General features: G+C 30.3%; 1 protein-coding gene and 1 long non-coding RNA gene across 2 annotated transcripts; both read right to left on the bottom strand.

Moving 5' to 3' along the window:
• Window positions 1-2,051: 2,051 nt before the first annotated feature.
• LOC114297066 (pectinesterase 2) lies at window positions 2,052-5,032 on the bottom strand. Its single transcript, XM_082882441.1, has 2 exons — window positions 4,053-5,032; window positions 2,052-2,916 (listed from the first exon to the last, which is right to left on the bottom strand). Exons 1-2 carry the CDS (start codon window positions 4,915-4,917, stop codon window positions 2,225-2,227), a joined length of 1,557 nt encoding a protein of 518 aa, XP_082738567.1. The 5' UTR covers window positions 4,918-5,032; the 3' UTR covers window positions 2,052-2,224.
• A 4,707-nt stretch (window positions 5,033-9,739) lies between these two features.
• Window positions 9,740-13,972, bottom strand: LOC145796885 (uncharacterized). The gene is made up of 3 exons (XR_014337539.1): window positions 12,666-13,972; window positions 10,717-11,476; window positions 9,740-10,098 (listed from the first exon to the last, which is right to left on the bottom strand). It is a non-coding gene; the product is annotated as an uncharacterized LOC145796885 (long non-coding RNA).
• Window positions 13,973-15,768: the final 1,796 nt, after the last annotated feature.

Genomic DNA, 15,768 nt, shown 5'->3' with positions numbered 1-15,768 from the left:
CTTTCAAGAATTTTGAATAGATAGCATTCATAGATCTGCCTCTAGGGTTTTTTTATCTTCTTTTTTATTTTTATTTTTGGTGGTAGATCTGTGGTAGATTTATTTATTTATTTTGTGCAATTGTTGTTGATGATGATTGTTGTTGTTGTTGTTATTGTTATTCTTGTTGTTATTGTTGTTGATGAACAAATAAAACAAATAGATAAGATCTTTGTGAATTTCAATAGATCTGCGTTGAACAGATAAAAAAATAATATATTATACCTTCAAGAGATAGAAAAAATGATTTCAACAGATACGAATTTTGAACAAATTTTTGAGTAAATAATTTTCACAGATAGGAACATAGAGAAATTGAAGATTGTCTGTTACAATTTTTTTTTTAAAAAAAATATTTCTCTATCTAGATAAAGTATGTTCAATAGATAGAACAAAACTTCAACAGATAGAAAAAAATTTTTGACGGCAGATAGACTTGGTTTGACTGATAGGAGCAAATTTTGAATGGAAAAGAACAAAAAAATTGAACAGATAGATATAAATTTGAATAGATAGAAAATAATTTGAACAGATAGATATAAATTTAGAAAGATAGTCAACAAAAATTAAACAGACAAATTTGGGGCTAAAATTAGAAATAAAATGTCCTATAAAACTAACAAATGGACTTCTCACTAAATTATTTCACAAAAGGTGAATCTCTCACTAACAAAAAAAATATACATTGAATTTAATATCTTATACACTTCTTAGATTGGATTCATCACTAATTTTTCCTAAACAAAATTTGTTGGGCTACAAATGTCATGATTGGACCAGTAAAATGATTTTAGGAGTTGGCTTAGGCTTGCAGAGGTTAACCTTAGCGTTGGACTAGCTCAGCCTAGGCCCCAATTTGAGCTCAAACTCGAATCAGAGCCCGACTTTATCCTTATTATTATTAAAACTAAAATATTATGACAAATTATGAAAAATGTAATAAATCTGAAAAAAAAAAGAAGCTAAAACTTGTATATCTTTTTCTATAGATCACATTTGTCTCATATTCTTGATCCAAAATCCAAATCTACCTTACAGGATCAAAATCTATCAATACTACCATATTATCGCAATTAATATCTACCAATATGGTCATATCATGTTTTCACCATAACCAAAAATTAATTATCTTTTCTCCATCTCAAATTTTATTTTTCCCACAAATTCAGATATTTTTAATAAAATTTAAAAAATAAAAAATATATATTAGGATTACACAAAAAATGAAGGAACTCAATGATTCACCCCACCTTCATTTTTTAATAAATTTTCAAAAGTTTTCTATGTTGCTTAATTTAAAAATTCAAAAAGAAATAAATCTACCGTGCATAGCACGAGTTTTATACTATTATATATTTAAAAAAAAATAACCATATGCAGTTTTGGAATCATAATTTAAATTTTGGTTATCTAATATTGAATTGTATTGAATTTGAAGATAACATTCAAGGCTCCTAGATGGGTCAAACCTGTTGTAAGCCCCATTACAATATAAATGGGTTGCCCAGGTGAATCAACATGGGCCTCTAACCAAAACTACTCTTAAAGTGTTACTTACATATGATTTCAACAAGCCCAGCAGGAGCACTATAAGAAAAAAAAAATGTTACGCACTAAAAAATAAAATAATAGTTTTTAATTATTGATAAATGCCTAAAAGCTTAAATTTATGGATCAAATTTATTGTAGATATGATCCACATCATATCAAATTTGAAAATCATTTTCTAAGACAATTTTATGGGTTTGTCGGTTTTCTGACTGTAACATTATCCAAAAACACAAATACAAATGTTTGCCAATTGTTCCGTCAAATATTTTTGAGTTCACGTGGTCGTTATCTATTTTGTAAATGTTCAGAACTAAAGTCATTTACCTTTCACAAAGGAGAGCCCAATTTTCTTTAGAATTGCCTCACTTGTATGAGGCTGGTTCAAAATGACAATTCTTACAACAATAATAGGCTTGAAGAGTTAAAATTTCGCTGTCTGTGACAAGCTAGAGAGAAAGAAGTAGCAAGAAAGGTTAAAAAATCATCTTATTCTTTATGGAGATCTTAAAAATACACTTATTCGTTATTGAGATCTTAAAAATACACTTTCTAAGATTCCCTATGTTTTGTGTAGAATGGAAAGACTAAAGAACAAAGCAATAACAAATATATGAATTGATCAAATACAATACAATTAGAGGCCAGAAGTGAATGGCACACTGGTAGAAGGCAACCATGACTGACCAGCTATAAAATTTGCGACGCTGAACTGTGATGCTTCAGTTGAACTAGAAATAACTCGATAACCACCCCACTTTACTCTGCCACTAGTTGAAGAACCAGGACCTGAGTTCTTATATTCTCCATAATACAAAGTATTTAGAGCAAAGTTACCATCCCATTCTAACCAACCTGTAGGATCAACCAAGGTGTCAAGGTAAGTTTGTAGATAAACAGTACGTGAATATTGCTTCCAAGGCCTTCCCAAATACGTCTTGATTGAGCTAAGTACTGGTTTTAGGTCGGATGAAGCGAGGACTTGAGAATTATGAATTGAAATGCCAGTATTTTGGTTAGGGTCAGTTCTTCCTTGTGCTGTTACAGTATTTTTTTGCCCGCTCATGGGTTTTCTAGCATATATCATGCAATTTTGGAGAACTACTGCAGCATTTCCAAATATGAAATCTACCGTGCCATAAATATCACATTCTTTGTAAAATTGTCGTTGAGAATGAATATAGAGTGTATCTTGGTATCCTTCAAAACCACAACGATAGAAAACAGAGAGATCAGAGCCAGATCGGAGTGCTACAGCTTGGTGATTTTGTGGTCCAGCTGTGTTACGGAATGTTATATCACGAGCAATGAATCCTCCACCGGTGACCGCTGCAAATAAAATATGTTATCAATAATTAGCAATTGTTTATGGTTTGAAATGTTATCTATAAAGTGTTGTCATGATCTCTAATTGTCCCTTCAATTTAAGTTAATAAAAGATGCTTCTATAGAGGTAGAATTTTCATACCATAAATGAATAAAATATTTATGTTTCATAATGAAGGAAACTTTAAGTTGTCAATGAAGAACTCTTGACTTCATAACATATTTAAAAAAAGATATTTACTTTGTTCAAAAAATATAACCAGCATTATAAATTGATTATATATTCATCTATGCAATCAGCATGTGGAATGAAAAAAAAAAAAAAAAAAAAATGCCACCGGCAAAGAATCCTTCACCATCGACAGTTGAATTTCCCAATTTTTACGAAAAAATTTACGAAGACAGTTAGAAATTGAATATCAAGTTAAATAAATTTAATTTTGAAAAAAAAAAACAGAATAGTGAAAGTAGCATGATCTTTCCTTTACATTTAATATAAAAGTAGTTGACAATCAATTTTATCTCATGACCTTTTGTACTTCTCTTGAAAAAAAATTGCATGTTAGGCTAAGCATAAATAAATAAATAAATCACAAAACCGCCTAACATTTGAAATACGTGCATTGAATTTATTCTAGCATCGCCCACACCAAACCAAGTATTAAATCTACATCACTAATTCAGATTTTGGACATTTTTTAATCTTTTTTTATGCATAAAATTTCTGATTTTCATATTATTAATATAAGATTTCCTATAGAATTCATGTTTTACTTTCCTTCTTATCATGCTTTATCTATTTAATAAAATATTACTTCTTTTGCACCCAAAAAAAAAAATGGTAAGAGCCCCCATGCCAAGTGATGAATTACATGTCTACGTTTGTCAGTAGACTAATTAATACTTTTAACATTAGTGTTTTGACATATAAAAAAATAATAAATTTGATATAATCAAATGCTTTCATTAAATTTTGCTATGCACTGGTGATGTTGATAGACTGTGTTCTTTTTCATAGGTGTGATCAAAATAATGGTTGTTTTGACTTTTAATTATTTTGAAAATTATGCAATACTTAATAGTATAAAAACACCTTAAAAAATAAAAATATATATATATACAAGAGATGAGATCCTCACCAACAGTTGCAGAGTTGAAGGTGGTGGAACCTCCTCCCACGCTTCGACTGCCAGTGATAATGGTATTTTTCAAGCCATCACCAACGAGCATAATATTCTTCATTTTGTTGCCAATCTCAATATTTTCCTTATAAACACCACTTTTCACATGTATAACAAATCTCCCACTGCCACTCCTCTTCGCCGCGACATCTAGGGCTGCTTGAATGGTCTTGTAATTCCCCGAACCATCTTGAGCCACCACGAGATTTGCTGCTGGAGACGACGATTGCAACAGCTTGCGGTTTCCAGGCGAAACCCAAGCGGGAAAACCTTCTTTATACGTTTGTTTCTCGGTTGAGCCATTGTTAATAGCCAAAGTGTTGCTGATTAGCTTCGAAACATTGTTAGACATGAGAGGCAACATGAAGTCAGAGACACCTAACTCAATGAACCCAGCTCGACAAGTCTCAAGATTTGTCAAAGCCGTGCTGAGCCACGTCTGAGCATCAAAATCAGAACATTTTGTGTTAGGGTCTAGTGTATTGTTGAGTTGGAGAATTGTGCTCTCATAGAGCTTCAAACAATCAGACCATGCATTTTTTTCGAGCTCATTGCGACATTTGGACCCGAGCCACTTAGTGTGAGTCTCGGCATTGAGAGCTCTCTCCATGGCTATTTGCATGGCCATCTTTCTGAACTCGGATTTTTGTTTGGGTACAAAATTGTGAGAGCCATTGCTCATGAAGTATTTGCATGGTTCGGGATATGGGGTTTTGTTGCACCACTGGTTTATGTCATCTGAGGCGACAGATGATGAGGCAGAGGAGAGGAATGAAGAGAAGGATGCAAAGAGTATGAATAATATTTCAAACTTGGTTGCCATTGTTGGGTGGTTTGTTTTCTTGAACTTGGTTCTATAGGTTGTGAAGGTGGCCTCTTTATATAGTTGAAATATGGGTGACAAGTTGGCTTAAGTTGAACATAGGTGGATGAGGATGACAACTTGACAAGTAAGCATAGAACAGATGACGAGTTAACAAAGTACAAATTCAATAGATGATAGGTATACAAAGTACAAATGCAATCGGAAAATATCAGCTTATCATGAATTTGTATGCTGAATTTTACTCTAAAAATAAAATAGATGGTATAAATTTAAAATTGATAAGATATGAGTTGTACTTAAAATTATTATGGTTCATAAAAATACTTTCTAAAAATAATTTTCTACATAAATATATATATATATATATATTTGTAGATATATAGTACGGTTGAATGTAATATATATAAACATAATGATATAAATAGTGGGACTAGTTTGTTATTGATCTTGATATTCCCTTAAAATTATGGTATCCGTTTTACGTTCCTTACATAAAATTTTTTGAATAGAAAAAATAAATTTTTAATAAATTTTATAGGTAACATCATTAAAATTGAATAAATCTAGCAGTGATACTATACATACCAATTGGTATATATTGTAATTTCAAAACTATGGATTTCACTCATTATACAAACTATAAATATTCAAAATCTTTAAAATTATGTTATATCATCTATTAATATACTAATTTATATATCAATTGGTGCGTATAGTTTTATTCTAAATATAATGGTGTAAAAATGTCCTATATGTATACATAATTGAGAATTATGATTACTTTTTTTTTTTACTTTAGTATGTAAATTATTCATAAAAAATTTAGATGGATGTAACATTCATAAACATTCAGTTTTATAAATATTTTATCAATCTAAATTTTTTATAAATGACCTATATACAAAATATTACAAAATAAATAATTTAAATCATTAAAATAGAACCTATGATAAATCCCATAAACCTTAAAAACATCTTTTTTTAAGTAGACCGGAGAGAATCTGCTTCCATCACCTAGTTTGGTGTAAGCTAACGTGCTGGGTTCATATAGAAACCAATGGTTATTGAACCGGTTTTATCTACAGTAGTTTAAGAAATATGCAATCCCATTAAATTTTATTATAAAAAAAAAATGCTTAATTTTTGGAAAATACAATTAGATGGAATTTTTATTTTTATTTTTTTATTTTTATTATTTTTTTTCCCACTCTTTATCCACGCTAGTCAATATGGACATTTTCTTTTAAATATGCTAGTTTTCAATTTTTCCCTAATCTCACCTCTAGTATATGTCTAGATGTTTGAGATTAGCTAAATATGTTAATTTTTTAATTTGAGAAATTAGAAATTAAAAATTTTGTTTGTTATCATTATTTGAAAAATTTAAATGTCTCATCAGTTTTTTACTTATAAAAAAATATTTTTGTTTTTTTTAATTACTAAAAAAGTTTAAAAACAAAAAAGATTATTAAAAAAATTAATCGAACGTTAATGTATGTATTATTATATATTTAAATGTTGCTACTCATGATTATACTACTATATATGGTCATCATACAATTATATCTCCCTATTAATCAGTGAGATTTCATATGGGTTCTACACATAGGGAGATAGTTGAGCACAAATTATCTGCCACATTTTATCTTATCCTATATTCATTTCATATAGTTACTTGATCAAAATTAAAGATTAAAAATATTTTTGACAAAATATGATATAAAGTATGAGACAGATAATCTCATCCGGCCACAATAATTTCAAGGGAAAATTGCAATTTCATATACTCGATTGAACATATTTATAAAATTAGGGGGTGCATTTTTTTTTTTTTTTGGTTGTGTGTGTGTGGGGGGGGGGGGGGGGGGTGTGTGTGTGTGTATAAGAACACAATAAAGAATTGAAGCTTCAAAACTCTCACATTTTAATATTTTTTTTCCTCACCTACCATTGAATGTTAATTCCCCTAATTTAGATCACTCAAACATCAAACACTTCGAACAATCAACCATTAGGAATAGTCTTTTAAAAAGAAAAGAAAATTAACTAACTAACTATTAGTAAGAGTCAAAATCCATGCATTACCGTAAGAGAACATAGATTGTGTTCTCCTTTTTGTCCAACGAATCAAAATGTGGAAATGATTTAAATGTTGCATGAGAAAATAAAAATAAATAAATAAAAAATTGATGAGTAATGATTATATAAATAAAAAATTCATATAAAATTTGTATATATAATTACGTGGTTCAATGTGTACCTTTTATTTTAAAATAAAAAAATTCATAAAAATAAATTTATTTGCCAGAATAACATTATCACATTATTATTTTAAGAATTTTGTTTTCTTCTGTGCACATCTCAATATAAGAAAATTTGAAGGTCTTGTGGGGCCACCACAATTCCATTTTTTAGGATCCTCAATGTATATCATATATAAAAAAAATTATGTTGATCCGATAATTATAATTTTTTCATTTTATTGTGTTTATCTCTAAAAAATGTTTGATACATTTTTAAAAAATGTATTTGTCGTTTATTTTTTCGGAGATAAATATAATAAAATGAAAATGTTACAATTATCATATCAAATTAATTTTTTTTATGAACAATAGATTGAGAGCTTTACAAAATGAATAATTTAGATCATCTAAATGAGACCCGTAATAAGCTCAATGAGTTTCTTAAATTATCCCATATTGAGACGTAAATATAAAGTAAGTCAAACTTTTATTTTAATATTTTTTTATAAATATTTAATGCGAAAATAGAAGTTTTCTCTAAAATCGGTGGATGTTATGACTTTTTTCTCTATTAGTTGGCTTTTGACAAAATGCAGGCGTTAAAACGCGTTGGTGATCAGCATAATGAGCATCCAACCAAAACACGCAAGTTTCTACCCAAAAAAAGTGAGGATCCATATTCTGACTGTAAACTGAATTGTGCAGTTTGGGCATATAATGGGGTTTTGGAACGAGATTTTTTTTAGTTTTTTGGACTAAAATAGGATTAAAAGATAAAATAAGTTTAAATAATTAATAAGGCAAAATATCACATCAAATTTATAATTATTTTATTTTTTTCTCTCATAAATATTATATTAAACTACAAAAAAATTTCATCTCAATTCGATGCGTTCTTTTTTAAAGGGTAAATTATGAATATGCCTCTTGAAGTTTATTTAAATTACAAATTAACTCTTGTAGTTTTAGAAAATTACATTATGTCCCTTAAGATTTCTAATTTCATAACCAATAAGTCTTTTCATTAATAAATCATCAAATTAATTAACAATTTTTAATAATGTTAAAATTTTATTTTAATTAATAATTCATATAATTTTATTATTGTATAGGTGAACAGTTAAAATTTTTACTTTTTTCAATTAATTTTGTTAAATAAAAAATTCTGTCAATGAGGTATTTGTAATTTTCCAAACTATATGGGACAATTCGTATTTTAAGTAAATCTCAGGGGTGTATTTGTAATTTACCCTTTTTTGAACTATAATATATAAATTATTTATATAAAAATTTGATTGATTTGATAATTAGAGATATATTTGTTTATGTTATTTATTTGTAACTTTTTTTTTAAAAAAAAAACAATAAATATTATTCAAAAGCTAGATTATTTAAAAAAAAAAAAAAACAAAAACGTAGCTATTATTATCGGATCAACCTAATTTTCTTTTATGAATCATCTACACGTGTTTTAAAAAATGAACAACTCCAAATATTGAGGCGAGACCCGTAATAAATCTGGCGAGTTCAAAAAGCATGGTCCAGTTTGAATTGAATAAGATAGATTCTGATTTCAAAATGTAAATCCATCAAAACAATCAAAAACTCAAGCAATAATCCTTTAAATATTTATAATTTCATTAATATATTTTGGATAAATTATATTGACCACTTTTAAATTTAAGAATATATATATATATATATAAAATAAATTCTTACCAATTTGATATAATTGTATCGATTTTGATGATGCAGTTTTTGATGGTAGGACGGGTTAGACTGATCCACGTTCATCAAGCCTAATGTCCGAATGACCAAGCCCACCAGAGAACCTGCACAAGAGTTCAACGGGGAACGGGGAGTCCCCCAGCGAACCCTCCGACGAGCAAGTTAGAGAGAGAGAGAGTGGAATATGTAGATAGATTAGAGATAGAGAAGCTTAACCTTCTTCTTACTACAAAAAATGTCACTTTTGGCTACTAAACTATTGGTCGGCAAAAGGCATAAATTTGATCACTGAAACTATTTACCGACCAAATATTTTTGTCGCCAAGTTCGTCGCCCAAACCCCGTCGGCGATAGTATTGGCGACTAAACTTCATTTGGTCGCCAAAAAATGAAACATTTCCCTACTAAATTTCTTTTAGTAGGCAAATGGTATCTTTTCGCCACTAAAACCGTTGGTCACCGAAAGTGAACATTTAGCTACTAATCCTTCGTTAGTCGGCAAACGTGACCTTTTTGCTACTAAATTTTTAGTCACTAAAAGTTCTACATTAGGCGTGGTGACTTTTGCCGACTAAAACTGTTCGTAGCCAAAAACCTATTAAGATTCATTTCTTTACTTTTTGCCACCAAAAGTTTTAGTCGCCAAATGATACCCTTTTTTCCGTGACTAAAAAATTTAGAGGCCAATAGTTTCTTTCTCTCTTTTTTAAATTTTTTAGCTACTAATTATTTGGTGGCAAAAACGTTTTGGGTTATGTTTTTGCTACTAAATTATTAGTAGCCAAAACTTTTGATTACCTATTTGGCTACCAAAACATTTGGTGGCCAAATAATTTTTTGCTTTTTTTTAAAAAAAAAAAAAATTGTAAACAACCTGTATTCATTTATATTACAACTTGTACCCTGTATAAACAATATAATCCATCAACACTAAAATATATTATCAATCATTAAAGCATTCAACAACGTGCACACATTTCAGTTCCAAGCATCCAAAAAATTAATTTTGAACGTCCAATTCTATATATAATACAAATTCCATACACTCCAAGTCTAATCCAACGTCAATAATTTAAATCCATACATAATACATGAATAACCAAATTAATTTGTTCGAACCACTATATATACGGATAGAGGTATAAAAACAATGCCCTCCCGTAATTGTCAAAAAATTATATATCCACATTTGTATGTCCAAAATCATCTGCAAAAAAAAAAAAATAAAAAAAAAAAATAAAAATTAATCAGTTTGGTGCCTATAAAATGTTAAGAAGGCTTAAAAGCTTTCCTTGTTAATGACATAGATATTCTTACATATAACACTTCTATGTTGAGATATCAGTTCCACAAATTAACTCTACATTTTAGTTAAAATAAGGAGAGAGAAACAATTTATAAAATTAAATGTCTCAAAGAAACAATAGAAAAATAATGACATTTACACAACACTTTTAGCCTCACACTCCACTTGCGAGAAAATATCGTCAAGTCAAAACATGAGGGACATTAACAGGTAAGCATTTAAAACATTTACATCTTATTGATAGTTAATGATTGTGTTATGATTAACAATTCACAAATACATGTCACAAAATTTATATATATAGAAAAGAAAAAAGAAATGCAAATATGTATGGACTGAATTCCAGTTGATTTGAAGACCAAATCAAATGAGAAGCCATGGTTTCATGTCATTCTAGTGAAAATTTTAATTTTATTAAATGTGTGCACCGTGCACAAAATTATATATGTATGTATGCATGAATCAATAACACAACTTGTTCAGAGCAAGTCAAAAGGGTATTCAAGAAGGTAGTATTACCTGTTTGGGTTCTCCATTTTTGCCACCAATGGTCATGGAAATAATGTGACCAGTGACTGTATCGTTTTAGTTGACAACTGGGGCAAAGATCTCCTGCAAGACATATCAGATCAAGATGTCACACAAACAATTCACAGATCATTTAACTATCATCAATCTAGGCTTCCCTGACCCAACAGTTCCATCATTCATTCATTTTGATCAAGTGCATGTGCATGCTCCATGCTTATTGCACATATGGCACACTCTAGACTAATTTCATGAATAGACTAATTTCCCCTTAATACTCTTGTCTGTATCTTTTTCAACCTGTAATATTAATTCCACACACACATCTGATAATAAGTATCTAAAAGTGCAAAAGTATTAAGAAGTTAGTCAAATAGTGTATAACTACTAAATGAAATAAACTTGAGCATCTAGAGCGCGTTGTGTGAGATGTTCACAAGCAATTCGACGCTCTTGAAGTTCCACCCGTAGCTCTGCATTGCCTTTCACATCTCCAGTTTTAACTTGTAACCAACCAATTGTCACTAAATTAGTTCCTATGAACATAATTAAAGGAAGACAAGAAGATAAACTATCACATAGTAGCACACAACTGCAATGGCATATTTAGGCAGCATGATGATTATGTTAACAAGCATGCTGAAAATTAAAAAATTAAACAAGATAGTAATATACACAAAATTCTTTCCAACTCACCTGCTGTGTCCTATCTCCATGAATAGTAGTGGCATGAAACCATGAATAGAGATTGCTGCAAAATTTAATGACATTCAAAATTCAATCAAGCAATGCAAGCCAACTAGAACCAAACATATAATGTATTTGACTAGAAAATTAACAGTAAGCATTAATAGTCAGGAGGAGACTATGCATCAGTAAGTTTTTTTTCTATTAAAAAATAAAAATCCTTTTCCTCCTTGATTAGTTCACTAGTATTATAATACATAATAACACTCCTTGTACAGATCAAAACATGGACTCCATTCCACAGGTAAATCCAAATTGAATGATACATAAAGCACTTCGCATATTACCTTGCCATGAATGTCGTTAGTCATTTGAGCATTAAGACTCTATTTACATTATCAATTATAATTCATTTCTCAATGATTAATTCAACAATTATGTTGATAGGATATATATAAAACCATCTAAATAATAGAATTCTGATTTCTATTCAAATGTGAGGCACAATTCTTACTTGCCAAACTTCAATGCCTACATATTTTATTGGCTTCAACATATAAAGGTGAGGATCATTCTCGGGGCATGCATGATAACCCAAAACACCTCAAGTATTTCCCAATCAGCGGAAGCATAGAATTGAAGAAGTCTAATACTCTAGGCCGGCTAACAATTTTCAAGTGCTTATTGTTAAATATAATGATACGTAAGAAGTAAGTTTTCCACCACTGTTTTATGGTTAGAGTGTAGATTAGACCCTATTTCAAGCATAGTTGTGTTTAGATTATTAGGATGAGTTTAAAATGTACTCTTAAACAGTTTGTTGTATGCATATATTAATATGTTATTAGACTTTCTTACTAAATGTTTATGTCAACATATAATATTTAAAAGAGTAAATTACACTTTGTCCTTCTTAAGTTTAAGTATTTTGTCTTTCTTAATCTTTCTAATTTTCTCACTTTACAGCAACAACTAACATCTATCCGATCCGAGTTTGGATAGAAAACACATTAATACAGTTATTAGATAAATCTAGATAAATTCCACTTTTCCCTCTAAATATGAGAGAATCTGATACAGATTCTCAAAGGTCATAGGTTTTTGCATAGAGAAAAAAGAAAAAGAAAAAAAACAGTGCCTAGTAGCCTCATTGGGATTAGCTGGTTTCTAGTTCTTCATCATCTAGGAATTGAAAGAAAAATGAGCATATTCTCAATGGTAGTGTAAAGAAAGAATAGAGGAAAGCTTAGCACCTAATTGCATACCAAACACAATAATGAAATGAAGATGTGAACTTGTTCATCTCCTCCAGCCTTCTCTTCATTTTTGACCTTCATCTCCTTCATCTCTTGTGGCCAAAAGTGTAATGAAATGAAGGTCGGATCTGCTGATTAAAAGTACAGAACTTGTTCATCTTAAAAAAAATCCTATGCATCACAAAAATTCAGCAGATTACTAGCCATCACAAACCAATTTTCAAACAGAGCATTAGTATCAATAGATTGCTCCAACAGATTACTATCAAGCAGATTAAAATTGCAAGCAAAAAATTGCTCAACCATTTGCATCAATCTTGCCAGCAGAAAATTGCTCCAGCAGATTACTATCGAGTACATTAGTATCAATAGAAACAATTAACAAAAATCCACAAAACTACACAATTAAAATTGCTCCAGCAGATCATTCCTATGTATCACAAATAAATTGTCAAACAGTTGGTGAGCAAACTAGAGATGCTTTGGGGTCCATATATACTTAAACAATTCATTTCTACATGTCATAGACCAAATGTCGAACAGTTGGTGAGCAAAAAAAATGTAGATGTGAACAAAAAACAACTTGAAGAAATCTGGCCTGTCGAGATTGAAAGAAATAGAGAAAGGGAGATAGAGACACAGAGACACAACTCGAGCCTCATATATTCTATTCCTATTTATAATCATTTCAGTAAACCAAACACTGCTTTACCTTTTAGTCTTTTTTTTGGCTTGAGCCTCATATAGTCTTATCAATACTATACCTAACTTCTAATTTGAAAGAGATGATATTTACACATTCCCAACAGAAAAGAGAGATGGTTTGTTTGATTATAGTAATCTTGATTTCTTGCTCAACACAAAAACCTAGCTACTTGTTCCAGTGTTAAGCCTTTAAATGAATCCAAGTAGATTGGCAGGTAGAGAACATGCAAACAGGTTCGGGCCAAATGGAATATAGATTGGTTTTTAAAATCAATGTCACTTTTATTTCATTTAATTTTGAATATCCAAAACAGGAAAAACATTTTGATTCACCATATTCTGCACCAATCTTAGCTTTAGATAATTGGAACATCTAGGTTTTCACTGTTGGACACATGTTTTCCATGTGATGCATGTATTTTCATACACAATACTATTAATTTTACACCTTATCCATCATAATATATCCACAAATTCAAGAACTTCAAATCAGATTACCAAAAAGAGATTTTAAAAAGAAAAAGAAAAAGAAAACAAAAGAACAAAATTTTTGACCCTTTTTGGAGAAATGAGAAAAAAGCAAGGATGAGTGAACGAGGTGCAATGGTAACACTCCACAAACAAGTTTAAAATCTATTTTTTTACTTTTTATTATGTTAAGAATCACTACAAGATATCAATTTCTATTTCACTAATTTATTGATTGTGAGCTTTATTGGCCTACCAGACTACCAATGTGTCACATTTTAGTCTTTCTACACTCTTAGCTACTCATGCATATATTCTTATAAGTAATTTATTTACAAAGTTCAATAATATATATATATATATATATTAGTGAGGCCAACCTGTGTAAACAGCATTATCATATAAATTAGGGCAAACTGTGAAAACAACATTGTCATATAAATTGATCGGGGTTTCAATTGACCCAAGTTCTTATATTTTGTTTTTGAGAAATAAAGAATTTAAGTTGTACCATAGAGACACAGCTCGATCGAAAGAGAGAGCAAGAGAGCGAGAGCGAGAGCGAGTGCGCAGAGAGAGAGAGAGAGAGAGAGAGAGAGAGAACCTGTGCTCTGCAGCAATGGCGATGGCGATCTGCAGAGGTGGCGGCGACGACGGCGATTTGCGGTAGTGGCCGTTGCCATCCGAGGCGGTGGTGGTCTGTGGTCATGTGAAGTGGAGCGAGGTTTCGTGTGGTGAAGGAGAAGAAACAGAGAACAGGAGCGAATGCTATATATATTTATATATATATTACACCATTAGCGACTAAAGCCAATTAATTTTTCAAATCCCTCTACAATTTAAAATAGCTCCCTCCAAATATTTTAACTTTTGGCGACTAAAATATTAGTCGCCAAAGATAAAAATTAATTTTTTATTTTACATTTGCTGACTAAAGGTTTTAGTAGCCAAATCTATACCTACGGCGACCAAATTTATTTTTCGTCGCTGAAAATCAACTTTTGGCGACGAAAATATTAGTCGCCAAAGATAAAAATTAATTTTTTATTTTACATTTGCCGACTAAAGGTTTTAGTAGCCAAATCTACACCTACGGCGACTAAATTTACTTTTCGTTGCCAATAATTAACTTTTGGCAACTAAAATATTAGTCGCCAAAGATAAAAATTAATTTTTTATTTTACATTTGCCGACTAAAGGTTTTAGTAGCCAAATCTATACCTACGGCGACTAAATTTACTTTTCGTCGCCAATTGTGATATTTTTAGCTACTAAATTTTTGTTTAGTTGCCAATTGTAATATTTTTAGCTACTAATTTTTTTTAGTCTTACGAAATCAAAACCAGACCAAACATTGGACAGACCAAACATTGGAATAACACATTAAAACATTTGATACATTAAAACATAAAATAACTTAAAATAACTTACAATTGTAATAGTAGCAACTGCAAGGATCTTAAATAGGTACAACGGGGAAACTGGTAAGGCTCTCAAAACACTCTGGTTTTTCTTACAACAAAGATGGAGAAGAAAATTGAAGAATGCCTGAATGCTTACAATTGATTACAATATAAAGAAATAAACAGCAAAACAGTGAGCATGTGAATTCTGAAAGCAGCTGGCCGAGCAGGTGAAAAGCCGATGCTGTCGGATGCTTTCGGTGGAGTGATTACACAACTGAGCAGCCTTTAGCAAAAGTTGATTGGTTGAATAGTGACGGTGAACAGTAAAAGTGAACAGTAGTTTTTACTATTCATTACTTTCGGTGGAACATGTGAATTATGAATCAATATAAATACAAATTGGCAGCTTTTCTCAAAAGAGTATTGATTGAAGCTAATTTGTATCTATATGGAATCCAATGTTGATCAGATAAATGGGTCTTGAGCATCTTGAAACTCTGGTCCGGAATATTGATTGGTTG

The sequence above is a fragment of the Camellia sinensis genome, chromosome 8, assembly GCF_055761805.1.
Source record: "Camellia sinensis isolate YWXY chromosome 8, ASM5576180v1, whole genome shotgun sequence".
Classification (NCBI taxonomy): Eukaryota; Viridiplantae; Streptophyta; class Magnoliopsida; order Ericales; family Theaceae; genus Camellia; species Camellia sinensis.
The sequence above is the reverse complement of the archived record's forward strand: the minus strand, read 5'-3'. Positions and strand labels throughout refer to the sequence as shown.

Bases quoted from the DNA above. Each gene is read 5' to 3' on its own strand.
- LOC114297066 (XM_082882441.1), bottom strand. From the start codon at position 4,917: ATGGCAACCAAGTTTGAAATATTATTCATACTCTTTGCATCCTTCTCT. The intron at 2,917-4,052 runs GTGAGGATCTCA...TTTTATTTGCAG, and splicing joins CTTCAACTCTGCAACTGTTG to CGGTCACCGGTGGAGGATTC.